Here is a 24,275-nt window from a genome sequence, read left to right on the forward strand (position 1 = left end):
TGTGCACACTTGAGTATCCTGGAGACTCCTTTCCTCCAGTAGTACCTTTTTTGGTCAGTACTTAAAGTGGAACATTAAGGATTTTTCCACTTGGCCTGGAAGAGGTACTTTTTAGAGTTTTCCACAAAATGTGTACATAAGACAGATAAAGCAGGAGCTGATTAAGAGCACCAGTTGGACCACATCTCCTTGCATCCCGTAGGCCTCAGTGCAGCATCTTCAAAAGCCAAGTTTTCACGGAAAAGTAAAGGACAGGAGAAGACCAAGTCTCGTCCTACTGGCCTGTGATAACACACTGGTTTAAGAAATCATCATTCGATCTGGATGTAGTGGTGCACACTGTAATCCCAGCAGCACTAGAGGCTGAGGCAGGAGGATCGCAAGTTCAAAGCCAGCCTCAGCAAAAATGAGACACTAAGCAACTCAGTGGGGCCCTGTCTGTAAAATGAAGTACAAAATAGAGCTAGGGATGTGGCTTAGTGGTTGAGCATCTCTGAATTCAATCCCCAGTACTCACTGCGCCCCCCCCATAAAAAAAAAAAATTTACTGTTACTCGGAGAGGAAATTCTTCAAACAACCAACTGGCCCAGGGTTGTTGATGAGGAAATCCAATAAAATGCTAATGAGCAGGTTTTCCAAGTAGATACTGAGGATGGGCACCAGGACTGCAGCAGGCTGAGCAGAGATTTCTTTCCCACTGGGAGTTTTAGCCTTTCTGGGAGATGTATCCTGCCCTGCTCCCAGAGGTGTCACATCACCTAAATTAACTATCTGGAGACATCCAATTAGCTCTTCTGCACTTAATGATTCTTACATTCCCTTGACTTAGTGAGTACTGATTTTCCAGACTCTGGGGACTCCTTCCTTCTTTCCTCCTCACAGCCCATTGGAGAAAGGAGAGGATGCTGTGGGCTTTTAAAATACATCTATGGAGAAAGACAAGCCAAGAGCTGCTCATGGACATTTATGAATGTTGGTTCTGCCTTCCTGTTCTGTCTGTGTCTCACCTTCTCAATGGCAGAAATGGTGCTGTGTAATTGAGAGGGTTCTCTTCTGGGAGGAGGCCAGTCCACTTACCAGCTGGCCCACTTCCACCTAGGCCCTGGGCAATCATTTAGACATAGTAGCACTACCAAAAGGTGACATGATGTGTGACCAAGATCACTTAGTACTAGAACAGAGAAAGCCTCCTTTCAACATAGGCATAATCCTTGGCACTGAAATTGTAGTTTTAACAAGGCTTCTCTTCCTATGCATTGTGGGTTTTGATAAAGAAAACGCTTATTCTTATTGGGTTCACGCAGCCTGTGGCACCTGCTCTCCTTTCTCCCTCACCCCATTTCCTGCAACTAGAAGAACCCTATGGGAAGTTGAAGGGCCAGGAGTCTGCCGATGTGATTACACTCTTCACTCTTCAGTAGATCTGAAGCTCACAGAGGTCACAATGCAAGGAATCACAGGCTTTGTCTCTCCTCACTCTTCCTTTCTGTATATAGCCCACATCTCCAATCCTCCACAGACTCTCTAGTACTCTCCCAGTACCTTTTTGCTTTGCTCATGCTTAATCCTCTGCCTGAAACACCATAACCACCCCACTTCCTGTTAAACAAACTTCTTAGACTTTCCTTGGCTTCTATAACATTCACCAAGATCAAACTGCCCTGAAGGGAACTAGGAGTCACTGTGTGTGAGTCTTTGTAATAGAGAAGTGAAGAGCATACACTGAATTACCCTCACAGGAAATGCTTAAGACTAGAAGTGTTTCAGATTTCAAATATTTTTGAATTTTGAAATATTTGTATAGACATAATAAATAAATAATAATAATATACATAAATAAAAATAATAAATCTAAACATAATCTATTCATTTTACATATATAATTTAGACAGAAAGTAACCTTATACAATATTTTAAAAGTTTTTGCATGATATAACATGGCATGGTATGGAATTTTCTACTTGGGACATCCTGATGGCACCCTAAAACTTTCAGATTTTAGAGCATTTCAGATTTCGAATTTTTGGATGAGGGATACTCAAAGTGCATGTGCATTTTTGTCTTCCCAGAGCTCCACAAATTACAAAACAATGAAGCATGAATTTTGCTCCTACCAACACATAAGAGGATAAAGTATGTTTGGAGAACACTAATAAGGGATAAAGAAAAAGTTTGGAGAAAGGATAGTTAGAATGTGAAATGATATTTAAACTTTGTCTTAGTAGAAGAATAGAAATTTGTCTAAAAAATAGTAAGACTTCCAGGTGACCTGGCCTTATACTTGGAGGCTGAGAGGAGGCTCTAGTGCATTTACCTGTGGTCCCTATGATATGTTGGAAATGCCCTCACATTACCTCTATCCTCTGTGGAGTCTTTTCTTATTGCACGGATGGAACATAGAGTTATTGAATAAAGACATGGCTACTGGGAACTATGACTTACAAATATTGTGTGACCTATTGATCAATGCTGTGCTTCCTTCAGGATTTGGATTAGTATTGGGTTTTTGCAACTTGCACAAATCAAAATGTTATGCCCTTCATTTCAGAAGTCATGACCCACCCAACTCGTGAATTCTTTTATGTGTGCGTGATAGCGCTACTTATTTGACTTGGACAGAAAGGACAGATGGTTAAGTGTACTTAGGGAGAGCCCTTCAGACATTCCGGAAAGCAAAGCCTTCTTACTTTATCCGATGACACTAGCAAAGAGATAGGGGAATGCCTCCTTTATGCTAGTTGCCAGGTGTGTGGGAAGGGGTGGGTACCTGTGTTTGTAGGTTCAGGTTTGGTAAGACATACAAAGCAAGTATCCAGGTTGGACCTTGGCTAAACATAAACCTCATCATCTTTTATGGCTTAGGAGTTTGTGAAAATGGGAGATTTTAATCAAATAATTAGTGGACCTATATTTATTGTGGACTTAGTTTGGACTCTATACAATGTTCTACTGGGGCACAAGGTAAAACGGGCATGGCTTAGGTCTTTCAAGAGCATGCAATCAAATCAGGAATGTAACATAGATAAATCAAGAAGTAGTATATATAACAGAGTGCACAACAAAATTATTTGTTGAGCTTTTACAATAAACAAAGCAAAGCATTAACATGCATGGTTCCCTTTTATCTTCTCATTACCTCTTACACAGAAGGAAGAGTTATTTCCACTACACAAGACACAGATGCAACTCAGTGAAGTGAGATAACCTGTCTGAGACCTCAGAGGCAACAAGAACAGCATTGGGACTTTAACGCCAGCAGTCAACCTTCAGAGCCTTTTCTCTTTCCTTTTCCCAACCCTCCCTCTGACCACCACTACCACCTATCAGTGGGGGAGTCATAGGATAGGATGCCTACAGCTGTGTTTCTCTCACCCAGTCTTTTCACCTCTTTTGCAAGTGGATCCTCTGATTCCACCCAGTTTGCCTTGTCATTATATTCACAGGAAAGATTTCATAGCAGACATCTATTTATTTAGGTGAAGCAAAAACACAGTTGGGAGATATAGGGCCAGCATGATCTTAGTGTTAACTAGTGTTTTAGTCTCTGTAAGATCCAAACAAATTATGTACATATCAGTCTAAGTTTAGACTCTAACAAATATCCAGCAGGGTCAAAATTAAAACCATTAGTAGTGAGGGTGTCTTGCTATAAAGAACTAAGGTGTTAGCTGATATCTCAGTTTTCATTGCATCTGTGCTGAACCACCTGGCTTGTTTGTTTCTTGGTTTCATCTAGAAAACACTTGCTTGAAAAAGCAGATGTGGAAGAGGTCTATGGGGTGAGTCTCGGCCTCCTGGAACTGAGTGTGGGCATTCCAGGCCTCCTGGAACTGAGTGTGGGCATTCCAAGCCTCCTGGAACTGAGTGTGGGCATTCCAAGCCTCCTGGAACTGAGTGTGGGCATTCCAAGCCTCCTGGAACTGAGTGTGGGCATTCCAAGCCACTCATGGTTTGATATTTGACTGTGATATCTTACTGTGAAGGTTGAGGTGGGGCGGAGCACAAACCAAATGCCCAAAAGAATGAAACCTAGGGGCAGCTGGAGCATTTCAGTGTGATAAGAGGTGATTGTGACCAGGTGCTGTGAAGGATGGAGGCACTTATTTTGCTGTGGCCTCAAGCGTGCTGCCTTTCAAAAGCTGTTAAAGGGCCATTTGATAGGAGGAACAGTTGGATTGCACACTGTCTGGATCCATTATTGCCTCAGATCTTCAGGCAGGTGCGATTAAGAAAGGCCAAGCTTGGATTTTTCTCTCCTTTCTTCAATAATCTCACTCTTTATTTCAACACTCTCTTTGTCTGTGGAAAGGTTCCAAATAGATAATTTTGCTCCATTTTTCTTTCAATTCCCAGGTTCTTATCTCTCTCTTTTTCCTCTCATCCTAAATTCAAAAGTATGAGCCTTGAGTTCATACTTTTATAGTTTTATTTCCACAACATGCATCCTGGGCTTCCTTAATAATTTGTACTATTCTTAAATATATAAATGCAACATGTATACTAATGCCACATTCATAAGAAAGACATTAAGGCTATAGAGGGCTGCAGTTTTGGAGGTTTGAGACCATAGATGCAGCTGCAGAAAATACAGATGTGACAGCTTTCTCTACCATATTCTATGCTCTGGTTCATGGTTGAACATGGGCTCATATGGCTGGATCCTCTTTTTTCCAAATACACATGACAATTATCATAATTAGAGATAATGCATTGGTAATAGATATGGGGAGGGGAAGGATACCCTCAATAATCCATGCTAAACTATAATATGTCTATTCTCTAAAAGTTTCTAGAAGAAATTTCTCCAGAAGAAGAACAAGATGCAGAAAGACACATAAACACTGAGAAAGTACATGTAGACTGAAATGGCAAATGAATGCCCCTCCAAGGCTTTCTGTCTATCTCTGCCTGGATGTTCCAGGATTCTGAGTAGGCCAGGACATGGGCTGTCCATGGGAATCACATGCAGGAAGAAATGGTGGTGAGAAAAGTCACTCACAGAAGTACCAAAGGTCAGTGAATAAAGGGTTGGCACTGACGTTGGAGAACAGGAAGTTATCAGAATGGAGGGGAGTTGGGAGCTCCAGGGTCTGATACAGGATCCTTCTGCACATTAAGGTTGTTCTTGGTTCTTTTTATCTGAGTTGTGTTGGGCAGAGAGAATGTTGAAGTGGAAAGGTGGAGTGTATCAAGAGTGTGGGAAAGGTGAGAGACTTTTCAAAGTTCATTCTGGACCCTTCTCACCCTTCAATCTCCCATCAGTCTTCCTGGCCTGCAATCTGTCAACTTGGGACTGTTTGCCTGATAGCTAAGAAGTGGTCATCTCTAGCTTTGTTCACCTGTCAGGGACAAATGATTATGAAACCTATTCACTCCTAGTTAATTATCTTCCTGAAGAAGGTAAAACACCATCACATGTTTGAGGAGTCATTTTGTAGAATAACTGTATGAAGGGCAGTGTCTATTCAGGAACCCATTGGCTGAATTTCCCAACACTGAATTTCTACGGACTCCACACCCACCAAAGCATTTGCTCTGACTGAGAGAGCAATTATGCTCATTTTCACTTTTTTTCTAACCTAGGAAAAATGTCTCCTCTGCATCCTGTATGGAGACTGGATAAATGAGACAGATAGATGGGGGCAGGTATGAGGAGGTGACAGGAGTTGGCTGCCAAGGTACCTTTGTGATCCATCTCTGCAGAAGCCAGCATTAATTCCATGGAGACTCAGCAAGACTGATATCCAGCAGTGACAGTTTGGACATCTAAACATGACCTTGGATGTGTCCAAAACCACAGCTGATGCTATGCCAGCTTTTCAGTGTAGTATATCACAGGAGCTGCATAACTGTGCTGGAAATTGGCTATGTTCAGAGTGCTAGTGTATCTGCAGAGGAACCTCTTTGGCCCTGTAATGCAATGCAGTGTGGTGGGAACGCTTCTGTTTCACTTGATTTTCAATAATTAGATGCTCACAGGAAAACCCAGGACAGTCCTCTTGTATTCTTCTTGAGGTCGTAAGATGCCTGTGTTACAGCAGCCAAGAACTATTATTCATGTTACTTAGAGTCTGTTGGTCAGCATTTCCTGCACCATGGGCATTTAACTGGTATCTAGTCAAATTTAAGTTGCTGGGGGAAAAAATAACTGAGACTCTTCTTCTGGTTTACCAGAATATATTGGTTACAAGAAAGTTCTCTCCTGCAAGTAATGGGAAATTGTTTCCAACAAGAGTCATTTTCTAGTGCCCATTTAAATGTCCTACTCTCATTTCAACAAGAACCAGATATCTAAATTAGTGGTTTTCAAAGTAAGGGTCTCCAAATCAGCAGCATCTCAGCACTTGGGATTATATCAAAAATGTAGTTTCTCAGACCCTACCCGAGAACCACTGGATGAGAAAATTGCAGGTAGGGACTCAGCAATGACTACTGTCATATTATCCAGAGATTCTATTCAATTTGAATTTGAGAACCACCAATCTGGATGTTATTTTAAGAGAGTATAGGGTCATTCAAGAACACTGAATTTGGAAAACAAAACAAAGCAAAACATGGGCAATTCTTATTTCTAGAGTGTGATTATAATAAATGCAGATGTTTCTTAGTCTCAGTTAATTTCATCTGTAAATTGGCAATAGTAGATGAACATGATCAAGGTTTTGAGATTCTAAAATTACATGTAATGGGCTTGCATGGTAACATAGCATATAGTAATATAAGTTCAATAAGCATTGGCGATGAATGTGAATTTTCACCATTTCCTTGCTTGGACTCACACCTGAGTCAGATCAGTAAGTGCCTGTAAGCTTGTTAACATAAATGGTGTTCCAGGTGCATTACTAGTAAAGCAAGTTGTGGATTGTGTCATGCTTCTTAATGAATTTGAGATCAATGTCATTTTGAATCCATATTTGTGGAGTGGCAGCCCAAGATGTAAAAGAAGAAACAGTGTCAGGAGCCTCCTTTATTGTCTAAACTTCTCTCTGTTTGTTCACTCCCAAAGCATAGTCTGGATATTGTCATTAAAGCAAAAAGAAAGTTTTGTAGTACACTCTAGACCAGTCTAACCTCTGTGTGCATTTGAGTTACCTGGAGATCTTATTAAAATGCAGATTCCAACTCAGTGCCTCTGATATGGGGCATGAGATTTTGTATTTCTAACAAGTTCCCAAGTGATATTGAGCCTGCTGTTTGCCGATCACACTTTTGCATAGTGAGGTGCAAGCTTGGTTCTTTGCAAATGCTAATGTACACACAATTTACCTCCAGATAAATGCTGCTCAAGAAGTGATCCAGGGGCTATCAATATTTTCATCCCCTGGGAGCTTCTGAAAGATGCAGAATACCAGGTTCCACATCAGATCTACTGACTCAGAATCCACATTTCATCAAGATTTTCAGGGAGTTCATTAGTATAATGAAGTTTAAGGTGCATTCATAGCTGGCTTTATGACTGTGATTATTTGCATAGGAATGTGCAATAAGTTTCATGCTCTGCTCTTAACATCTTAAAACTCTTACTAATTCTTCAACAAAGGGCTGCACATTTTCCTTTTGCTCCAGGTTCCATTCAATTATGTAGGTGCTCCAGGATATACTCTTCAACATCAAATTTTGATGAGTATATGACCCAACTTGCCCATTATTTATAAATTTGTATTCCTGGGTTCCCAAAGATTCTGAATCAGTAGACTCATGGATGATGGAGGTTAGGTGCCTCTCATGTCATTCTGATATATATGATTTACACCCTTTTCCAGAAATACTCCCTTGGTGTTCCCCCCAATCAATTTTCTCCCATTTCCATGCTGTTTGTCTGACTGATATCAGAGATGATTCATCTCTTCTGCATTTCTAGAAAATTCAGTAAGCAGCTGAAAACTTGCTGGATGCCAGAGCAAAGGTGTTTTCTGGTTGAACAATTTTTCCTGAAGGAGCTCTCAGCAAAAGGTCCACCTGCACCTGAGTGGTCCTTCCATAGTGGTGTGACATTTACACAAGTAAAGTGGAAAGTATGCATAGTACAGGATGTCTCATCTCAAGAGGGACCAACTTCCTGAGAAAACTAGAAATAGCAATGTGGAGGTGCTCAGTACTAGTATATATATATTGATATACACTAAATCTCAAAATGATATATATATGATTCAGATCATTTTGGAATTTCAATAAAAGAAAAACCCCTCCCCACTGAAAAATTCAACTCTGTATCTTCTGAGAGATATTTAGGACCATAAATATGAAGCACTGATTGAGAGTTCTGAATCCATTATTTCCTTACTCTTACCTTGGAAAAGACCCAGACCATTTGGAAACTCCAAAGTCTTGGTCTCTAAACAGAGAATGGATGAGAACATCTATCTCACAGATATGTTGTTGCAGGAATCAAATGAGACAGTGTGAATGTAAAAGTGCTTTGTATATTGCAAAAGAATGTATAAATTTGAGGCATCATTATATGTACCATGCAACACAGCTATTTTCAGCATTATAGTTAAGATCAGGATGCTGTGTTTGTGAATTAAGCCTAAGGCCATAGAAAATGTGTGGTATAGCAAGAGAGGGAAATGAATACAGACAGAAAGACATGATGAGGACTTGGTGAGATCTTTGGCAAATTTCAAAGTGTAGAAAAGAGAAAGAAGCTTCCACAATCTGAGGACTCCAGATGCAAAAATAAAAGAAAGGGAATCTATTTTTATATGTGCAAACAGTTCTGAGATTTGGGAAAATGCCTTTAGTCTAGCAATAATTGAACATTTCTGCCCCTGGGTATAATGAAGATAAATAGCAATGATGGTGGTCCATATTTAGTTTTGACTTCAGAATCCTTCTGTTGGAACTTGCTATTCTGAGATGAGTGGAATAATGGTTAGTAGTTAAATCTGGGTTTCTGATCTTGCACATGTTATCTGCATGAATTGGAGACTTATTGAGTTGCTCTGTCCCTCAATTCCTTTGCCAAGAGAATATACACCATTGGGTGGCTATAAGTATTGTATGAGTTAGTGCACTCAAAACCCTAGACAGTAATTAGAGAGATTATAAGCATTCACAGCATGGAAATCCCTGAGCCAAGGGAAGGCCAATAGTACTGAAAGATTCAGACATTCTGAGTATGCACGATGCCTCCAGGTTACAACTGAGAAGTTGTTTGAAACAATTTCAGAAGCACTGAACTCCTCTGGACCTCAGAGTCTAAGACAACCAATATTCTGAGATTATAATCCCATAAGGCTTCTGCTATTGTGTTCCAGAAAGTTCCACCAATAACAGATCAGAACATGCATGAATATATACAGAGATAAGGGGAAAAGAGAAGGCAGAATAACACAGGCTTGCCATAACAACCCCACTGTGATGGCTCCTGTTTACTCCCTGATCCTTTGACTTACCTGTCTTGTCTTATCTTCAGGTGCACGATTGACAACCGGGTTACCCGGGTGGCCTGGCTAAACCGCAGCACCATCCTCTACGCTGGGAATGACAAGTGGTGCCTGGATCCTCGTGTGGTCCTCCTGAGCAACACCCAAACTCAGTACAGCATCGAGATCCAGAATGTGGATGTGTATGACGAGGGCCCGTATACCTGCTCTGTGCAGACAGACAACCACCCAAAGACCTCTCGGGTCCACCTCATTGTACAAGGTGGGTAGCTGGCTGGGAGGTCAGAATGGGTGGCAGAGAAAGCCTGTATTAATGACTTTTTCTATTACCTTAACAGAGATGTATTTTGTTTATCCTGTCCAGTGAAAATACTTTTCTGTTTGTCATTTTGTTTTTAGAAGCTGAATTTTACAATCATTTGCTCATTGAGTAGGACTTTTGTTTTCATTTTTGCTTTTATTCCAAAAATATATTTTCATAGAATTATCTTCTAATTATTGCTTTTCCTTGTTTTTCCTCCCCTCAGCATTTTGTTTTTTAATGTTCCATCCAACCCCAAGATTGCCTTAAGACCAGCGTTACAATGTTCTTTTGGTGCTCCATATATGCCAGACCAGTTTTCACACAAATCAAAGACATCAAGGAGTCTCCGTGATCTTCCCTCAAGTGCATCCTTCCCAGCTGGCCTGATTATTTGAAACGTGATTGCATCTTCTCTCATTTCTCAGACCTAGGGTTTTAATTCATCGCTTCTCCTCTAAACGTGTGTCAGATCGGCTTATGTTTTGGTTACAGCTTGGGTCTCCTTCCCTTCTGCACATTTGAGGCCTCGTGTGTTTGGGTTCTCTTGTTGTGGTGGTTCATTTGGAGTTTGTCCCTGTGTGTGTTTTTTTGGGTTCTGCTCTTTTTCTCAGAACTTGGAATTGGTATTCACTTCTTCCCACAAAGCAAAACTGGTCCCGGAGCATTTAGATAATGCAGCCTGTGGATACATTGCTAGCTAGTAAGAGCTTAGAGTCACACTGGGATGCTTTCTGGCTGTGAGAATTGGATCAAGTTATCATTGTGCCTCATGGGTCTCTTTCTGTATAATGGGGTCAATGTGTAGAGCAGGGGTGAGGATTAAATTTTACATGTACAACATATAAAATACTTAGGAGAGTGCCTGGCCTATAGAAGGGCTACTTATGTATTAGGTGTTGTGCTATTATAAGTTTTTATTTTCAATTTTTTGAATGCTGTTGTCATGTTTCTTAACTTTTTAAACAGGTTTTATAGTGGATTAAGAGCATTTTATTATCTCAGAAGCTAAAGCCTCCAAGCAATGTAATGCCAGCTACTCTGTTGGAGTTTCTTTCCTAAACTGATTCCAGATTCCCTTCACCCAGTCAGCTGGCAGGTACAGAGCAATGAACTCCTTCCTTTCCTATAGGCTCCTACAGTTGACCCTTCCTGTCAACATCCCCAAGAGAAGGGTAGAGCCACTGGATGACTAACTACAGGAAAATGGGAAAGAGTATGACTCAAGAAGGAAAAACTCAACAAAATGGAAGAATTAGGGGTCAGCTAGCTTTAGGAAGGGAGGAGAGAGCAAAACTTGCATCACAAACCCGAACTGTGCAAAGCAAGATAGAATGAGCTGTAATGACTAGAGAACAGGCTTGAATGAGGGAAACATCAGGCCTGGCTTAGTAAAAGATGTTGCAAATTTGACACAGGAAGCCCTCATGCTATGGCAGAGTGTGCTCACAACACATTTTTGTTTATTTTTTCCCACTCCTTTTTTCACCAAAGAAATCATAACATTTTCTTTCTTTTATTGGTTCTATAAATGAATAATTCTTTTTTCAAACTGCTAAATGTAAAGTGCATTTTTAAAATGAATTGCATCAAAGTATTAGAGTACTTGATGCATATCAGTGTAGGAATTGCTACATATTTTTGTTTAAATATATATCTGTTTTAATATAAATGCATTTTCATTGTAGACAAAATAAAGAATTGCCATACTATGGGGAGGTTCAGCAAATGCTCCAGTGGCACCTTCTGTAATCTCCATGAGGCCATAGTGAAGTCATTCCTAGGGCAGAATACCTAGCAGTGATAACAAAAGAGTAGGAACTATGAACAGGCATTTGCTTTAGGAATCAGCACGTTTATGGATGGAAAATGGAAAGAATTATGAAAAATGCTAATGTCTCCTTTAGCTTTAAAACAAGACATTATGTTTTTTGGCAACTTTTTTTTTTTTTTCCTTAACTCACCCTCTGTACTCACCCACACATTTCTGGTCTAATACTTGGTAGAATGCCTTATACAAATTGAATACTTAATAAATGATTAATGAAGCAAATGGCTGGAATTATAGTGTGAAGATCTTATATAGGCTCCAGAAGTGAAGGTGGAGTACCTGGGAGATAGGGTGATGGGAGGGGTGAGGGAATGTACTCTACATCCATCTTCACTCACATCTAAGCTAATGGAAAATGTCTAATCCACAGCTAGGTGTTTACATTTGTGACTTGGCTAGGTGCCCTCTTCGCATGACACACCACCTCCAGTATTGGAATCTCATCTTGGGCTAATTTTCGAATGCTGATGGGTGTATTGATCTGGAAACAAGCCGGGTTAAAAGCGGCATTGGTCTTGTACACAGACTCAGCCTAAGCTAATCCGCTGTCAATATGCCTGGACTGAGTTTTATTGACACGTTAATGAATAGAGGACCATAGTTTTTCCAGAGTCAGCCTGTCCCCCTTCTTCAAAGCAATCAGACAAACTAAATAGAACCAGACTCCTCTGTTTCTGTATTGGAAAGAGGATACACTACCATCCAGGATTTAAAAAAGAAATATATTTATCTTGGGATCATTTATTATACTGAACAGAAACCCTAATTCCCCTAGCAGAAGCTGCCTGTCTAGATTTAAGTTGCTTTTCAACCCTGAACAGGACTCTGCTGGAATGCAAGTCAGACATATTAAGTTTTGAAAATGGTATTATGATCATTAAAGAAAAAAATAAGTAAAAGCGGCAGCAACAGAATAGAACTAACCTGATACTCTGCTTATGTGTATGTGTATTTATGTCTGTATTGTCGACATCATATATAAATAAACCCATGCAGAATGAAGGTAATGGCATTTTCATAGTATTGTACAATTTATTTCAGGTCTAGGTCTGTGACTATCAATCAAATATCCCATAAACCCCAATATTTTTTCTATTAGATCCTCTGTCTTTTTGGTTGTGATTCAATATGTGTGATTCTTACATACAGTCATGACACCATCTGTGCACCTATCTGAAAAGCTGATCCCCAGCCTTTGTGCACGAATCCATTATTCACATAGTAAATGATCACTGGAGAAAAACAATCCTGGTAACTAGTACCTTGACCAAGCACTTATCACATAAGAGTGGATAAAAAATGCCCTTGAAAAGTTAGTTCACCTTTGTATAGAGAATATGGACGTGCGTAACATTTGGCCCAATCACCCCCATGAAGTTATCTTCTGTAAATATAAATGCTATTGTCTAAATTGATTCTTCAAACTCTCCTGGAAACACTTGGAATATGGATTCTCTCACTCCTGTGGTATCTGATTAACCACTTTAAAACCTTCAGATATGACCTATACCAAAATCCAGCTGGCTCATTTATATGGCAACCAAAATCCCTAGTGCTTCTGAGTACTGATCACCTAGCTCAAGCATCCTGTGAGGGTCTGGAGGGCTGTCCTCGCTTCATGTTTTCTAGAGCTTCACCAGTAAGCACCCTCCAACTCTCAGGATATGCTTTCCTATGGCAAGATCTAGTTCTAGGTGTCATGCTTTTTTCTTTGGGAAGTTTTAAAAGTCTGATAGCAGCAGATTTTAGCAAAAGAAAAAGAAAAGTGCTCATTTTTTTAACCCACTTCTTTTTAAAATGAATCTATCTCTTTTTTTAAAAAAAATATCTACCTGTTGTAGTCAAGCTATTTTCAAAGCTTTTTAAAAAATAGTTCTGTTGTTGCCTAAATTCTTTTAAATCCTTCTATCTTCTCATGATGAAGGATATGGGGTGGTTATAAAGCAGGACTGGTCAAGTACCTAAAATATGAATGGGTTCAGTTTGGCTTGGACTAGAGGTGAGAGGCTTTCCCACTGCAGCCAATGGGCAGTATAGGACATTGAAGAAGCAACTATTAAGCAGAAACATAGAGAGAACCAGGCAGAGTAAGGGTGCAGATCAAAGCCCATTAGTCCAAAGGTGAGATTCCAAATGAACTGGAGAAAGATAGCTTCTGGCCAGGGATATAGGACCAAACTTCGGGAAGAATATCATGGTGCTTCTCAGCTTCAATGTGTAGAGTCATCCTTGGGGAAGTAACAGTGAATAAAAGCAGTCTCACCTCTGGAGACAAAGCCCAGGCAATCACATGGGCAAGTGTCCCCTTAAGTGAATTAGGAATAAGGGCCATACTTGAAAGGAGGGTGGTATGGAATGGAGGTAGAGGGGAAGGCAGCAGGAAGGGAAGGGATAGATTAAGAAGAGAATTGAGCTAAGTAGTTACTTGCCACAGTGACTATTAAAAGTTAAATTTAGACACATTAAATAAAATTAAACATCCACTACTTCGGTCGCACTAATCATATTTCCTATAACCTCAATAGCCCCATGCAATCAGTTGCTACTGCCTTAGTGAAAGCAGATATGTAACATTTATATGAATTTCCATTAAAGAAAGTTTTACTGGATAAACCCATAGATGGTCACCAGTATGACCATTTGATGTTAAAACCAAAATCATTTTCCATTCCTTGAAGGGCCAGGTGTTTAAGTCAGCATTTTTGCTGCTATAACCAAGAAACCTGATAAGAACAGTTTTAAAGGAGGAAAAGTTTATTTGGTGATCATGGTTTCAGACTTCTCAGTCCGTAGACTAATGGCTCCATTTCTCTGAACCCAAGATAAGAGTGCAAAGGAAGAAACCAGCAGAAAAAGGTCACCAGGAAGCTGAGAGATTTCTGCTCAGCAGGGAAATAATATATTCCCCAAAGGTACATCCCCTCTGACCTACCTCCTCTAGCCTCACCATATCCATCTACAGTTACCACCCAGTTAATGCATTTAACTGGAGTGACACACTGATTAGGTTAAGACTCTCATAACCCAATTACTTCACCTCCAAACTTTCTTGCACTATCTAACACATGAGCTTTTGGAGGACACCCCAAAAGCCACATCATAATACTAGGTGTGGTGTGGTAAAAGAGAATGAAATTTTGGAGGATGGAAATTAGAAAAGATGGTGGGTGATCTTTGAAAAGCAGAAGAGAATTGTTGAAAACAATGGAGGATTGTAGAACCTATCTTAGCCAGGGCAAAGAAAAAGGTCTAAATCTTAAAGATATAAATGGAAGACAGGCAGAGGTTGAGGACTGGTGACATGTGAAGGCAGGGGAGAGGAATCCATCAGGGCTCTGAGAGTTATACTTGTGAGCCCTGTTTGACAACAACGAATCTAAAGCATCACATGGGGGAACGATTCCATCATTATAAGTGAACATGGTCAGAGATCAGAAAGTCCTGATTTGGAGATATGAAAAGTAAGAAACAATTCGGAATATGAAACATTCGGAATATGAAAAGTAAGAAACAACCACCCAGAGATTTGCATATCCAGTTTGACAGCCAGAACATAATCTTTAAATCTGAGTGAGATCCATCTACAATTTATTAAAATGTGGTTCTACTGATTTCCATCCCTTTGACCTTAGTGTTTTCTGCTTATGAATATAATTAATAAATGACTGTTTCTGGAATCTAGCTGAGTCTTTTCGGCCTTTCAACCTCTTGATCTTGTTGTCCAACCAAGCTTTCTTTTCCTTTTCTCTCTTCTTCTCCTTCCTCTCCTTCTTTCTCCTCCTCATCCTCCTCCTCCTCATCCTCCTCCTCCTTTTTTTTTTTTTTTAATGTCTCCATTGTTCCCTTGGTAGAAGCTAGATTTTGGAAAGCACCAAGTAGATAAAACACTCAGTGGGACTGTATCGGGTGCCAAAGTAAGGGCAGATTGGGAATAGTTCTCAAAAGACCTATTTGTGTTTCTAAACATCAGAGCTCATCACATTGCAACATCATGCTGTGGTTGTCTACAAATGTTAGAAAAAAGGTCCCCTTTATCCAAGCATGGAAAGCCGACTTCTCTGCCTGGACCTGAGTACCTGTGGGACTTCAATCTCACTTAGAGAAACATTTGCATACTAGAGGACAGTAGAATGCAGAGCTTATAAAAACAGAGATATTAGTGTAAAAATAATAAAAAAGCTTTGGGCCTCTTTATCAGTTTCCCAGGCCCTATCTAAGTCTTTCTTTTATCATTGGAGCATCTAATCACCCCCTTCCTTTTGTTTGGTGAAAATGAGTTTTCCTATTTCTTTCTAAGCAGAATTAATCTGAAAATTCCCACTATTGTTTGATAGTTAATTACCTGCCTTTTGAGTCAAACAACCCTGAAATTCAGGTGAAAGGGGGAAAACACAGATGTCTTCAGAATAGAACTGGAATGAAGGGCAGGAGCCAGGATACTCCATTCCCTGTGACAGTGGAATTCCAGGGAGAAAGGGATTAAACTGTGGAGACAGCCAACCTCCACCTGTGATTCACAAACAATAGAGCTTTGGCCTCACCAGTCCTTCATTACCTTGTACTGTCTCCCTGCTCCTATCCCTCTCCTCCTACCTGCCTGACATACAAGGTGCTCCTTTCCAATCTTGAATAATTAATTGACCTTTTTAAGCTGAACTCATAATTAACAGGAACAGTAACTTTTAATTTCTACATACCTCTTTACCATAGATTCCCACTCACCCTCAACCTGAACAAAGGAAAGTTGAAACCCAACATATCAAAGGGAACTATGTGATATGATGAATGCTGCCTTACTTTGGAAGCAAAGATTTCTGTCTCTCCAGACTCATCCCTGAAAAGGAGGCACCATGCCCTCTTGGCTCTACAAGGCTCCTGGAGAACTGGGAAGATTTTTGCTCCAACGGTTTTCATTCAGTCTGGCTGGAGGAGATAGAGGAAAACACACTATCCAATTCAGAATAGACAGTCACCTTCTGAGTACGCCTTCATTTCCTGGTTTTCAGTAGTCTGGGTGACAAGCAGTAGAAAATACTTGCCATCCCAAACTGCTTCCCAATGGCCTCTTTGCTTCCTGCCCTGTTTAAGAAATAGATGAAAATGCACATTTATTTGGTCTGGTCATACGACTCTGCATCTAAATTCGGCACACTTTTGAAAAGGTAGGGAAATTAAATTCAACTACAAAATTAAAATGTTCCTTAAAGCACCCTGGAGAATGGCAAGGAAGTAGGGCATTTCCCTGCAATTAATTTGCACAATTTAGACAGCATGCAGATGAGGCGACTCAGCTCTACCTGGTGAGTTTTTAAATTTCTTGAAGCAGCTACTGACAATACAGAAGGACATTTATCAGAAAGCCAAAACCAAGGCTAATGTTTCAGTAAACCCACTTAGATCTGTCCCCTAAGCCAAGCAGGACAGTGTGCATAATACTAAGATAATCTTAGCAAAACGCTCTAATAAAAGTCATATTGGTTTAATTTATGGCATTTCCTGTGCCTTCTGGTATGGTTGGAGAGGAGTCATCCCTTGTGTTTCCTAAGCAGTTTGATAAATTTGGCATCTGCCCACAGGTGCCTCCTGGTCAGAACAGTAAATAAAATAAAGTTCCTCTGTCCAAGACCTGCAGACCACTTCTGGGTTCTAACAGAGAGAAATTTCAGGTGACCCTTATTGCCTCACAACACTTACAGAAGTCTGCAGCAATAGCCCTCCAAGTAAGCAGTTAGGGCTCCCTAAGGAAGTTCTATAGGCAACCAGCAAATTCCTACCCTTTCAGTGGTTTTCCCCAGGGAATGTGAGCTGCCTCTGAGCTATCACAGATTCCAACACTAGAGACTGGAAAAAAGTGTCTCATATTTCTTCTGGATCTTGATTCCTTCTGCAGCTTCCAAGTGAGACAGGCTGTCACTTTATTTTGGGGAAAGGACAAACATCAAATCCTGAATTTACAAGATACATTTCTACAGCCTCCCATTCTTGTATAAGAGATGAGGAACTATTCAAACTGACCTTGAAGAAAACATTCTTATTTAAGAGTTTCATGAGGTCTCTTGATGGAAAATCCTAGAATATGTCTTAATTTACCATATCCCTAAAGGTTTCAGCACATGCCCCATGGGGTGTGTGCATAGGGATTTCCAGGTAAGCATCATTGATCCCAGTGCTGTAACTCTTGCAAAAAGACTTGGATGATCAAAGGACTGTCTCAGGCTATCCCTCTTGAGAAAGTTAAAATACTTAGCTTCATGGGCCTGGGAAGAAGTTGGTATGGAAAGTTCTCAGTTCATCTATTTCTGATTGAGGATTATCAGCTGACATCTTTCAATTCCATCAAACAGAACTTTGAAACCAGCTGCTATGAGCACAAAGATTCAGACAGAGTTCTTGTCCTATCTAGTAGAGGAAACCACAGTACTCATAAGGAGCAGTCTTATGAACTAACAAGGATCAAAATATTTATGCATAGAATGTGATGAGGACACTGAGAGAGTAATTGAATTTATCTGCAGGATAAAACAAAACTTCAAAGTTACATTGCATGAGGGTCTTAATTGTAAGTCGGGTGTTTGAGGACTCTGGAGAAGATGCAACATCCCAAACTGGAGCAATAGCATGTGCAGAGCTTGAAAATCTGACAGAATAAAACTCATTGGAGGAAGAGTAGAAATGCTGACATGGTCACAGCACAGGATTCCTGGTTTGAAATCACTGGACATAGGACTAAAAAACTTGGTTGTATCTCAGTTTTGGATAAGACCATGTATATTTTCAACCCATATTTGGCAAAAAGGTCTTTCTGTTCCTCAAGGAAACATATTAAATTGGGTAGTGGACAGATATTCAGAAGTCTGTCAGTGGAATAGAACATCACAGGCACCTGGGTTAATAAGCCTTGAGTGGAAGGAAGAAGTCTCAGGAGGAAAGAACATAAATAACCCCCCCTGCTTCTATACACCTTGCATGGTTAAAACACAGAAGGCAAGGATTGCCAAAGACCTTTCTGCCAGCAAGTCAGTTTTTGAAAGCACTAAATGTTTGTTTACAGTTGCAGTTACAATCATGATTTTTTAATCGTGGTATGATAAGAATATTCTTTATCTACTAGGAAATATAGTACATGGTATTGGGTTTTGCTGTGTCGTCATGATGATCATACCCAAGAGGATGAGGATCCTGCCAAGGACAAGTGACAGTCACAGATAGGGGTTTCCAGTCCTTAGGTACCAGCAGCCACCTTCCCTTTCTTACCTGAGAGACAGTATGCAGATGATGGAAGATGCCCTGATTCAGATGTCTGCCTTGAGATGTCACCATTTAGGGTTGTATTAAGACATATTCCTATTGGATGTGGTCTGTGGTAAATTACTGTCTAGTGTCGATAGGAAATCTCACTGATGTCTGTTGGAGTTCGGCTCAGTGATACAATGCTTTGAGAGTTGTCAGAGAGCCACATTTTTCTTTTGGTCTTTGTTTCATGTTATTTGAGAAGGAATTTATTGATTTAAAATTAGGACAGTTTAATTTGGTGGCATGCTTTCTTTATGTCTCAATTATATATTCATGTCTTTGTGGTAAACTCAGCTGGTGGGGGATTAAGAATTCGAAATAGAGGATTTTCTCTTGGCAAGTAGTGCTTTCTACTGTGATTAATTGGGAGTCTGCACAATGAACCCAGTGTTGGCTTCATTGGGGATTGAATAGCTTAGTTGAAAGAAGTAAATTTCGGGATTTAGGAGTCTTGGGTTCCAGTCTGAATTTTGATAATAATTACCTGGAAAAATGACCTACTTATTTAAACTATTCCTGAAAAAACATACTTTGTAGAAATGTTTCAATATATCCCTTAATCTGATTTGGAGAAAGGTGCCCAAAAGATGTAAAGAAGCAGAGCGTGACTGTGTATTGACATCTTTCAGTTCTGTAATCATTTACTAGTGATAAAGCTTTGCAAGTTCTTACTTCTGTTTGTCCTAGTCTAGCTCCTTTAAACAGAGCCAGTCCTCTGTATCAGTAATGCATACACAGTCTGCTACTGATGTAGGTCCCTGTACCCAAGAGTTTGCCTGGTTTACATCTGTTTTCCCCAGCCTGAACCTTCCTTGAGTACTCCTGATTTTCTGAGCTCTGACCTCATTAATTCCCATAGCTCTGTCTCCACCATGTCTTTACTTCACATCAATCCACTTGAGCATGTTTTATGGTAGTTTTATAGTCCTAAGGCCTGGGCTTCAGAGAGGGGACTCCTTTACTCACATATTGCCTTACTCTGATGGTGCAGGCTGGCCCAGCTCTTTATTCCTACCATAAGAAAGAAAGATCTGAAGTTGAGATTATTTTTCCCTTTCACACATATATAGTCTATGATGTGTCCAGTACTAAAATAAGGTTGGAAGAGATATGAAAACAAATAAGACTGTTGCCTGTGATCAGGATATATAATAGAGGTGGGGATAGCAATAAAAGGATAAAACGGGAGCTGCTAAGAAAGAGTCATTCATGGGAATCCTGGGGCTAAGAGAGAGGACCACCCTAAGTTTGGGAGCAGGGATTCCCTGTCTCAGAAGATGAAAAAGTCTTTTGAAATAAATAATCTGGCATTTCAGCTCCTAAGTACTAGAATGAAAATGAAATAACAGAACTGCTCACATCCACGCTACTCCTTCTACCCATTCTTTCTGAACATACAGCCAAAGTACTCTTTTAAACATGGTGGTCCCTCAAGGTCCTTCCCTTAGCCCAAAACGGTCAGTACTTACCAAGTAATTGATTAGCCCAGTGGTCTAGATCCAAGGAACCTCCTTTCTTGACTCATGGCATGTCCCTGACTCACTGTTTTGTCTTGGTTTATTGTACTATTCTTGCTCTTCCTGGTCACAGGCCCTTTGTATATGTTGCCTCTCTTCCTGAAATTCTCTTCCTCTTTTCATTCCATTAACTATGTTTATCCTTCGCACATTATCTCAAATGCCTGTTCCATAGAAAGACTTTCCCAGACCTGCTGACGTGGGTTAACCCCTGCACTCTACCTTTACCAAGAGCCAAAGCTCTGTCCTTACTTGTTCCTGTCATAGGGAGAATTGGGCATCTGTTTCTGTGATTAGTAGATTATATATGCTTCCTTGAAGGTAAGGGAAATATCTGCTTCGTATTCTATACCCATAGCCTGGAACTTAATAGGAGCTCAGGGACTAATGTGGGGTAATGAATGAATCTATGAAATTTCTTTCTAAAAATAATTAAAGTTATTCACTGTGTTTTTCTTTAGTAATCATTGTAGTAGGCTAATAATGGCCAAGCAAAGATAGCAGATCCTAATCCCTAAGACATGTGAATATGCCTTGTGTGAGAGTATCTTTGCAGATGTGATTAAAGATTTAGGATGTGATTATTCTGTGATTACACGTGCACTCTGAGAGTCAGGTGGAGATTATGAGAGACAGAAAAGAAGGCAATATGAAGATTTGACTATATTGGCCTTGAAGATTGGAGTAATGTGGCCAAATGCCAAGGAATGTCAGTAGCCACCAGAAGCTGGAGGAATCATGGAACAAAATTTTCTCTGGGTCTTCCAGAGGAAGCATTGATGCCTTGATTTTTAACCCAGTGACAGTGATTTGGACTTGTGGCCTCCAAAGCTAAGAAAGAATAGATGTGTGTGTTTGAAACATAAAGTCTATAGAAATTTGTTATAGCAACAACACAAAACTTATACACTGATTTCAATATTTCAAATCCTTGATGGCTGGAAGTAGGGAAAAACCTGGAATTCCTAGTCTACCAGAAATTTAGATTTGTCTCTGTGAGAGTCAGACTCATCTTTGGAGTTGACTGGTTTTCTTTATTCTCAGCCCTTCGTATCTGTGAGTTCCATAGTTCCACATCCACAGATTTAACCAACCCTGTATCATAAAGGGACAAGTGTGTAACTTCACAGGCTAGGCCTATTTAAACAAGGCAGCTTTCATCTTCATCACTTAGATTGCTTCCTCTAAGGAAAGGCATCAGCAAATTAAGGCCTATGGGTCAAATCCAGTCTATCTTGTTAGGACCTGTAAGCTAGGATTGGTTTTTATATTTTTAGAATATGGTTAAAAAAAGATAAAGAATATGTTATAGAGACTTGATATAGCCAACAATGCTTAAAATAGTTGCTCTCTAGCCCTTTATATAAAAAAAGTTTGCTACTTCGTTCTGGGGAATCCAGCCCCCTTACTGTGAGGACATTCAGATGGTGCTGGGCAGACCCATGCATAGGAACTGAGGCCTCCCTCCAAGAGTCAGCGGGAACTTGCCAGCCAAGAGGGAACCACCATGAAAGCACAGTCTTTAGTGCCAGTTAGGCCTTCACCAGTTCACAGGCTCTTCTGACATTGGCTTGTTTTCTCAGGAGAGATGCTGAATTGGAACTGCCTGGCCAGGCCATTTCCCAAGAAGTGACTCACAGAAGCTAGCAAAAACAAAGAATGATTATTGTTGTAATTTATCCTCTAGTATATCTATCTATCTCAGGAAAAAATTCCATTTGTCTTTAATATGTACAGACTTTTCTTGTCAGTATTCCCTAAGCCATATAGAATAACTATTTACATAGCATTTGCATTGAATTAGATATGATAAGTAATCTAGAGAGGATTTTCAGTATGTGGGAGAATATATGCAGGTTCTATGCAAATACTGACATTTTACATAAGGGACTTAAGTATCTCTGGATTTTGGTATTCTAAAATACCAAATGATAGGGTCCTAGAACCAATTATCTATGGATACTGAGTGATGGCTCTATGTAAAAAACTAAACAAAACAAAACATCTCTTTATAGATCTACCTTGACATGTAGGTATAACGGAGATATTTGTTACTTGTCTTTGGAATATCTACAGAAGCTGATCATTAAAACTTTGGTCCTGGGCTGGGGATATTGCTCTGTTGGTAAAGTGCTTGCCTTTCAAGCACAAGGCCTTGGATTCAATTCCCAGCACCTAACTTTGGTACTATTTTTTGGTGTTGAAATGATTGTACTTAGGACTGTAGAGGATGGGAGCACAAAACAGAGGAACTTCTCAGCCAAACCAATTTTACTGGAAGGATCAGTGAGACTACCTAGCATCAGGCCATGAGATTTAGTTTAGGGATATGGGAAAGGTTGATGATAAAATCCCTAAGTGCTCTCTTGTTAACTTGAATTGGGGACAAGCATTTGGATTTTAACTCCACTCTGACTTATAAGCATCTCAAATTCAAAATATATAAAATATAGCTCTTTAATTCATGCAAATCACCCTCCCCAATCACAAACCTATTCTTCCTATATTCTTCTCATTCAGGAAATGCAACTCCATTCTTCTAGAAGCTCATACCTAGGGTTCAGCTCCTTTTTCATTCTTTTCTTCCCCCATATTCTTCCTCATTCTTGAGAAGATCTGGTTAGATTTGCTAAATTTTGAAGTTTCTCTGGAATCCTACCTCTTCTCCCTGCACTCAACTCCACCTTTCTTTTCTACCTACCTAGTATTTTTTTTTTCCTTACTACTCTTGGTTGCTGTCATTTGTTCTACACATTCAGTCCAGAGAACAAAAATCTTTATAGATTTTCTTATTTCTTTGATCAAACCTTCCTGAGTTTCTTCCTGACTCTCATAGAGTAGAACCCAAAGTCTTTACCATAGACTAAAGGGCCTTACACAGACCAGGACCTGGCATTGCTCTGACCCACCCACAACACACTGCCTCCCTCCTACCCTCCCTCCACTTTGCCTTCATGTGCTTGGACTACACTGGTGAGCTCCTAGCTGAATCCTATGGATCTGTTGCTGGTTCCTGTGGTCCAGTCCTTAGAGTTCTCTCCTTTTCATTTAAGATTTTGACAGGGCAAGGGTCTTCTTGATCACCTGTGTAAAATAGAGTTCCCACTTGCTTATCACTCTCTAGCACTTCTTTTCCTTAATTGTCTTCATAACACAGATATTCTATGGGAATAAAGTACATTTCTGAGTTAAGGGGTGTAGTCAGTTTTACCCCCAACTGAGCATACACTCCAGAGAGTGGACACTTGGCCGGCTTTGTTTACTATTGCTTCCAACTATCTAGAAACAGTGTGACCACAATAAGTACTTGTTCAATAAGTAAATGGATGAAAACAAAGACCAATCATTAAGTGAACATGAACATTTTTATTTCAGATTTTTTGTTTCTTTTCTCAATAGAAGAATATGAATTTTGCTGTCATTTCTATCCAAATGATTTGGTCAGTCCATTCTCAGACCTGGAGACATTAAGCTCAGTTTGGCAGCATGAATTGTCTTAGCAAGGTGACAAAGGGGCTAATGATCTAGATTAAAGGAAATAAAACACATAGCAGGAAGGAGCTAGGAGTCCTAGTGCCAGTGGCTACTTACAAAAAGCAGGATATACTGGGGAGCACCCATGTTTGGAGGACATGAGAGTGCCAGGTCTCTGTTGTCCATGAAGTGCACATCTCCCTAATGGAAGGAATGAAAAACAAGGTTTTGAACTGGGAAATACATATGTCATTTCAGACGGACTTTTGCCATCAGAATGGAGGATAGACTAGAGAGGTGGTTTTGAGGCAGGAAGACACAGGAAATGAGAACATGTTATATATTAATATTGTGCTCCTTTCTCCTTGAGGGGCTTACAAATGGGGCCTTAGAGCAGCTGACTGGAGGGTGTGCATCCAGGAAGGGCAGGCAGGATCTGGCAGCCACATGCTCCCAGTTTTCCCAGATG

General features: G+C 40.1%; 1 protein-coding gene across 8 annotated transcripts in view; it reads left to right on the plus strand.

Moving 5' to 3' along the window:
- The window catches only part of NTM (neurotrimin), a 962,543-nt gene that overhangs the window by 768,178 nt on the left and 170,090 nt on the right, over positions 1-24,275 (plus strand). For all 8 annotated transcript variants that reach the window (XM_079103654.1, XM_079103658.1, XM_079103653.1 and 5 more), the window contains one exon: positions 9,420-9,652. In XM_079103654.1, the coding sequence (XP_078959780.1) occupies positions 9,420-9,652 (233 nt within the window). The remainder of the gene's footprint in view (positions 1-9,419; positions 9,653-24,275) is intronic.

The sequence above is a fragment of the Sciurus vulgaris genome (assembly GCF_902686455.1).
Source record: "Sciurus vulgaris genome assembly, chromosome: 11".
NCBI classification, from domain to species: domain Eukaryota; kingdom Metazoa; phylum Chordata; class Mammalia; order Rodentia; family Sciuridae; genus Sciurus; species Sciurus vulgaris.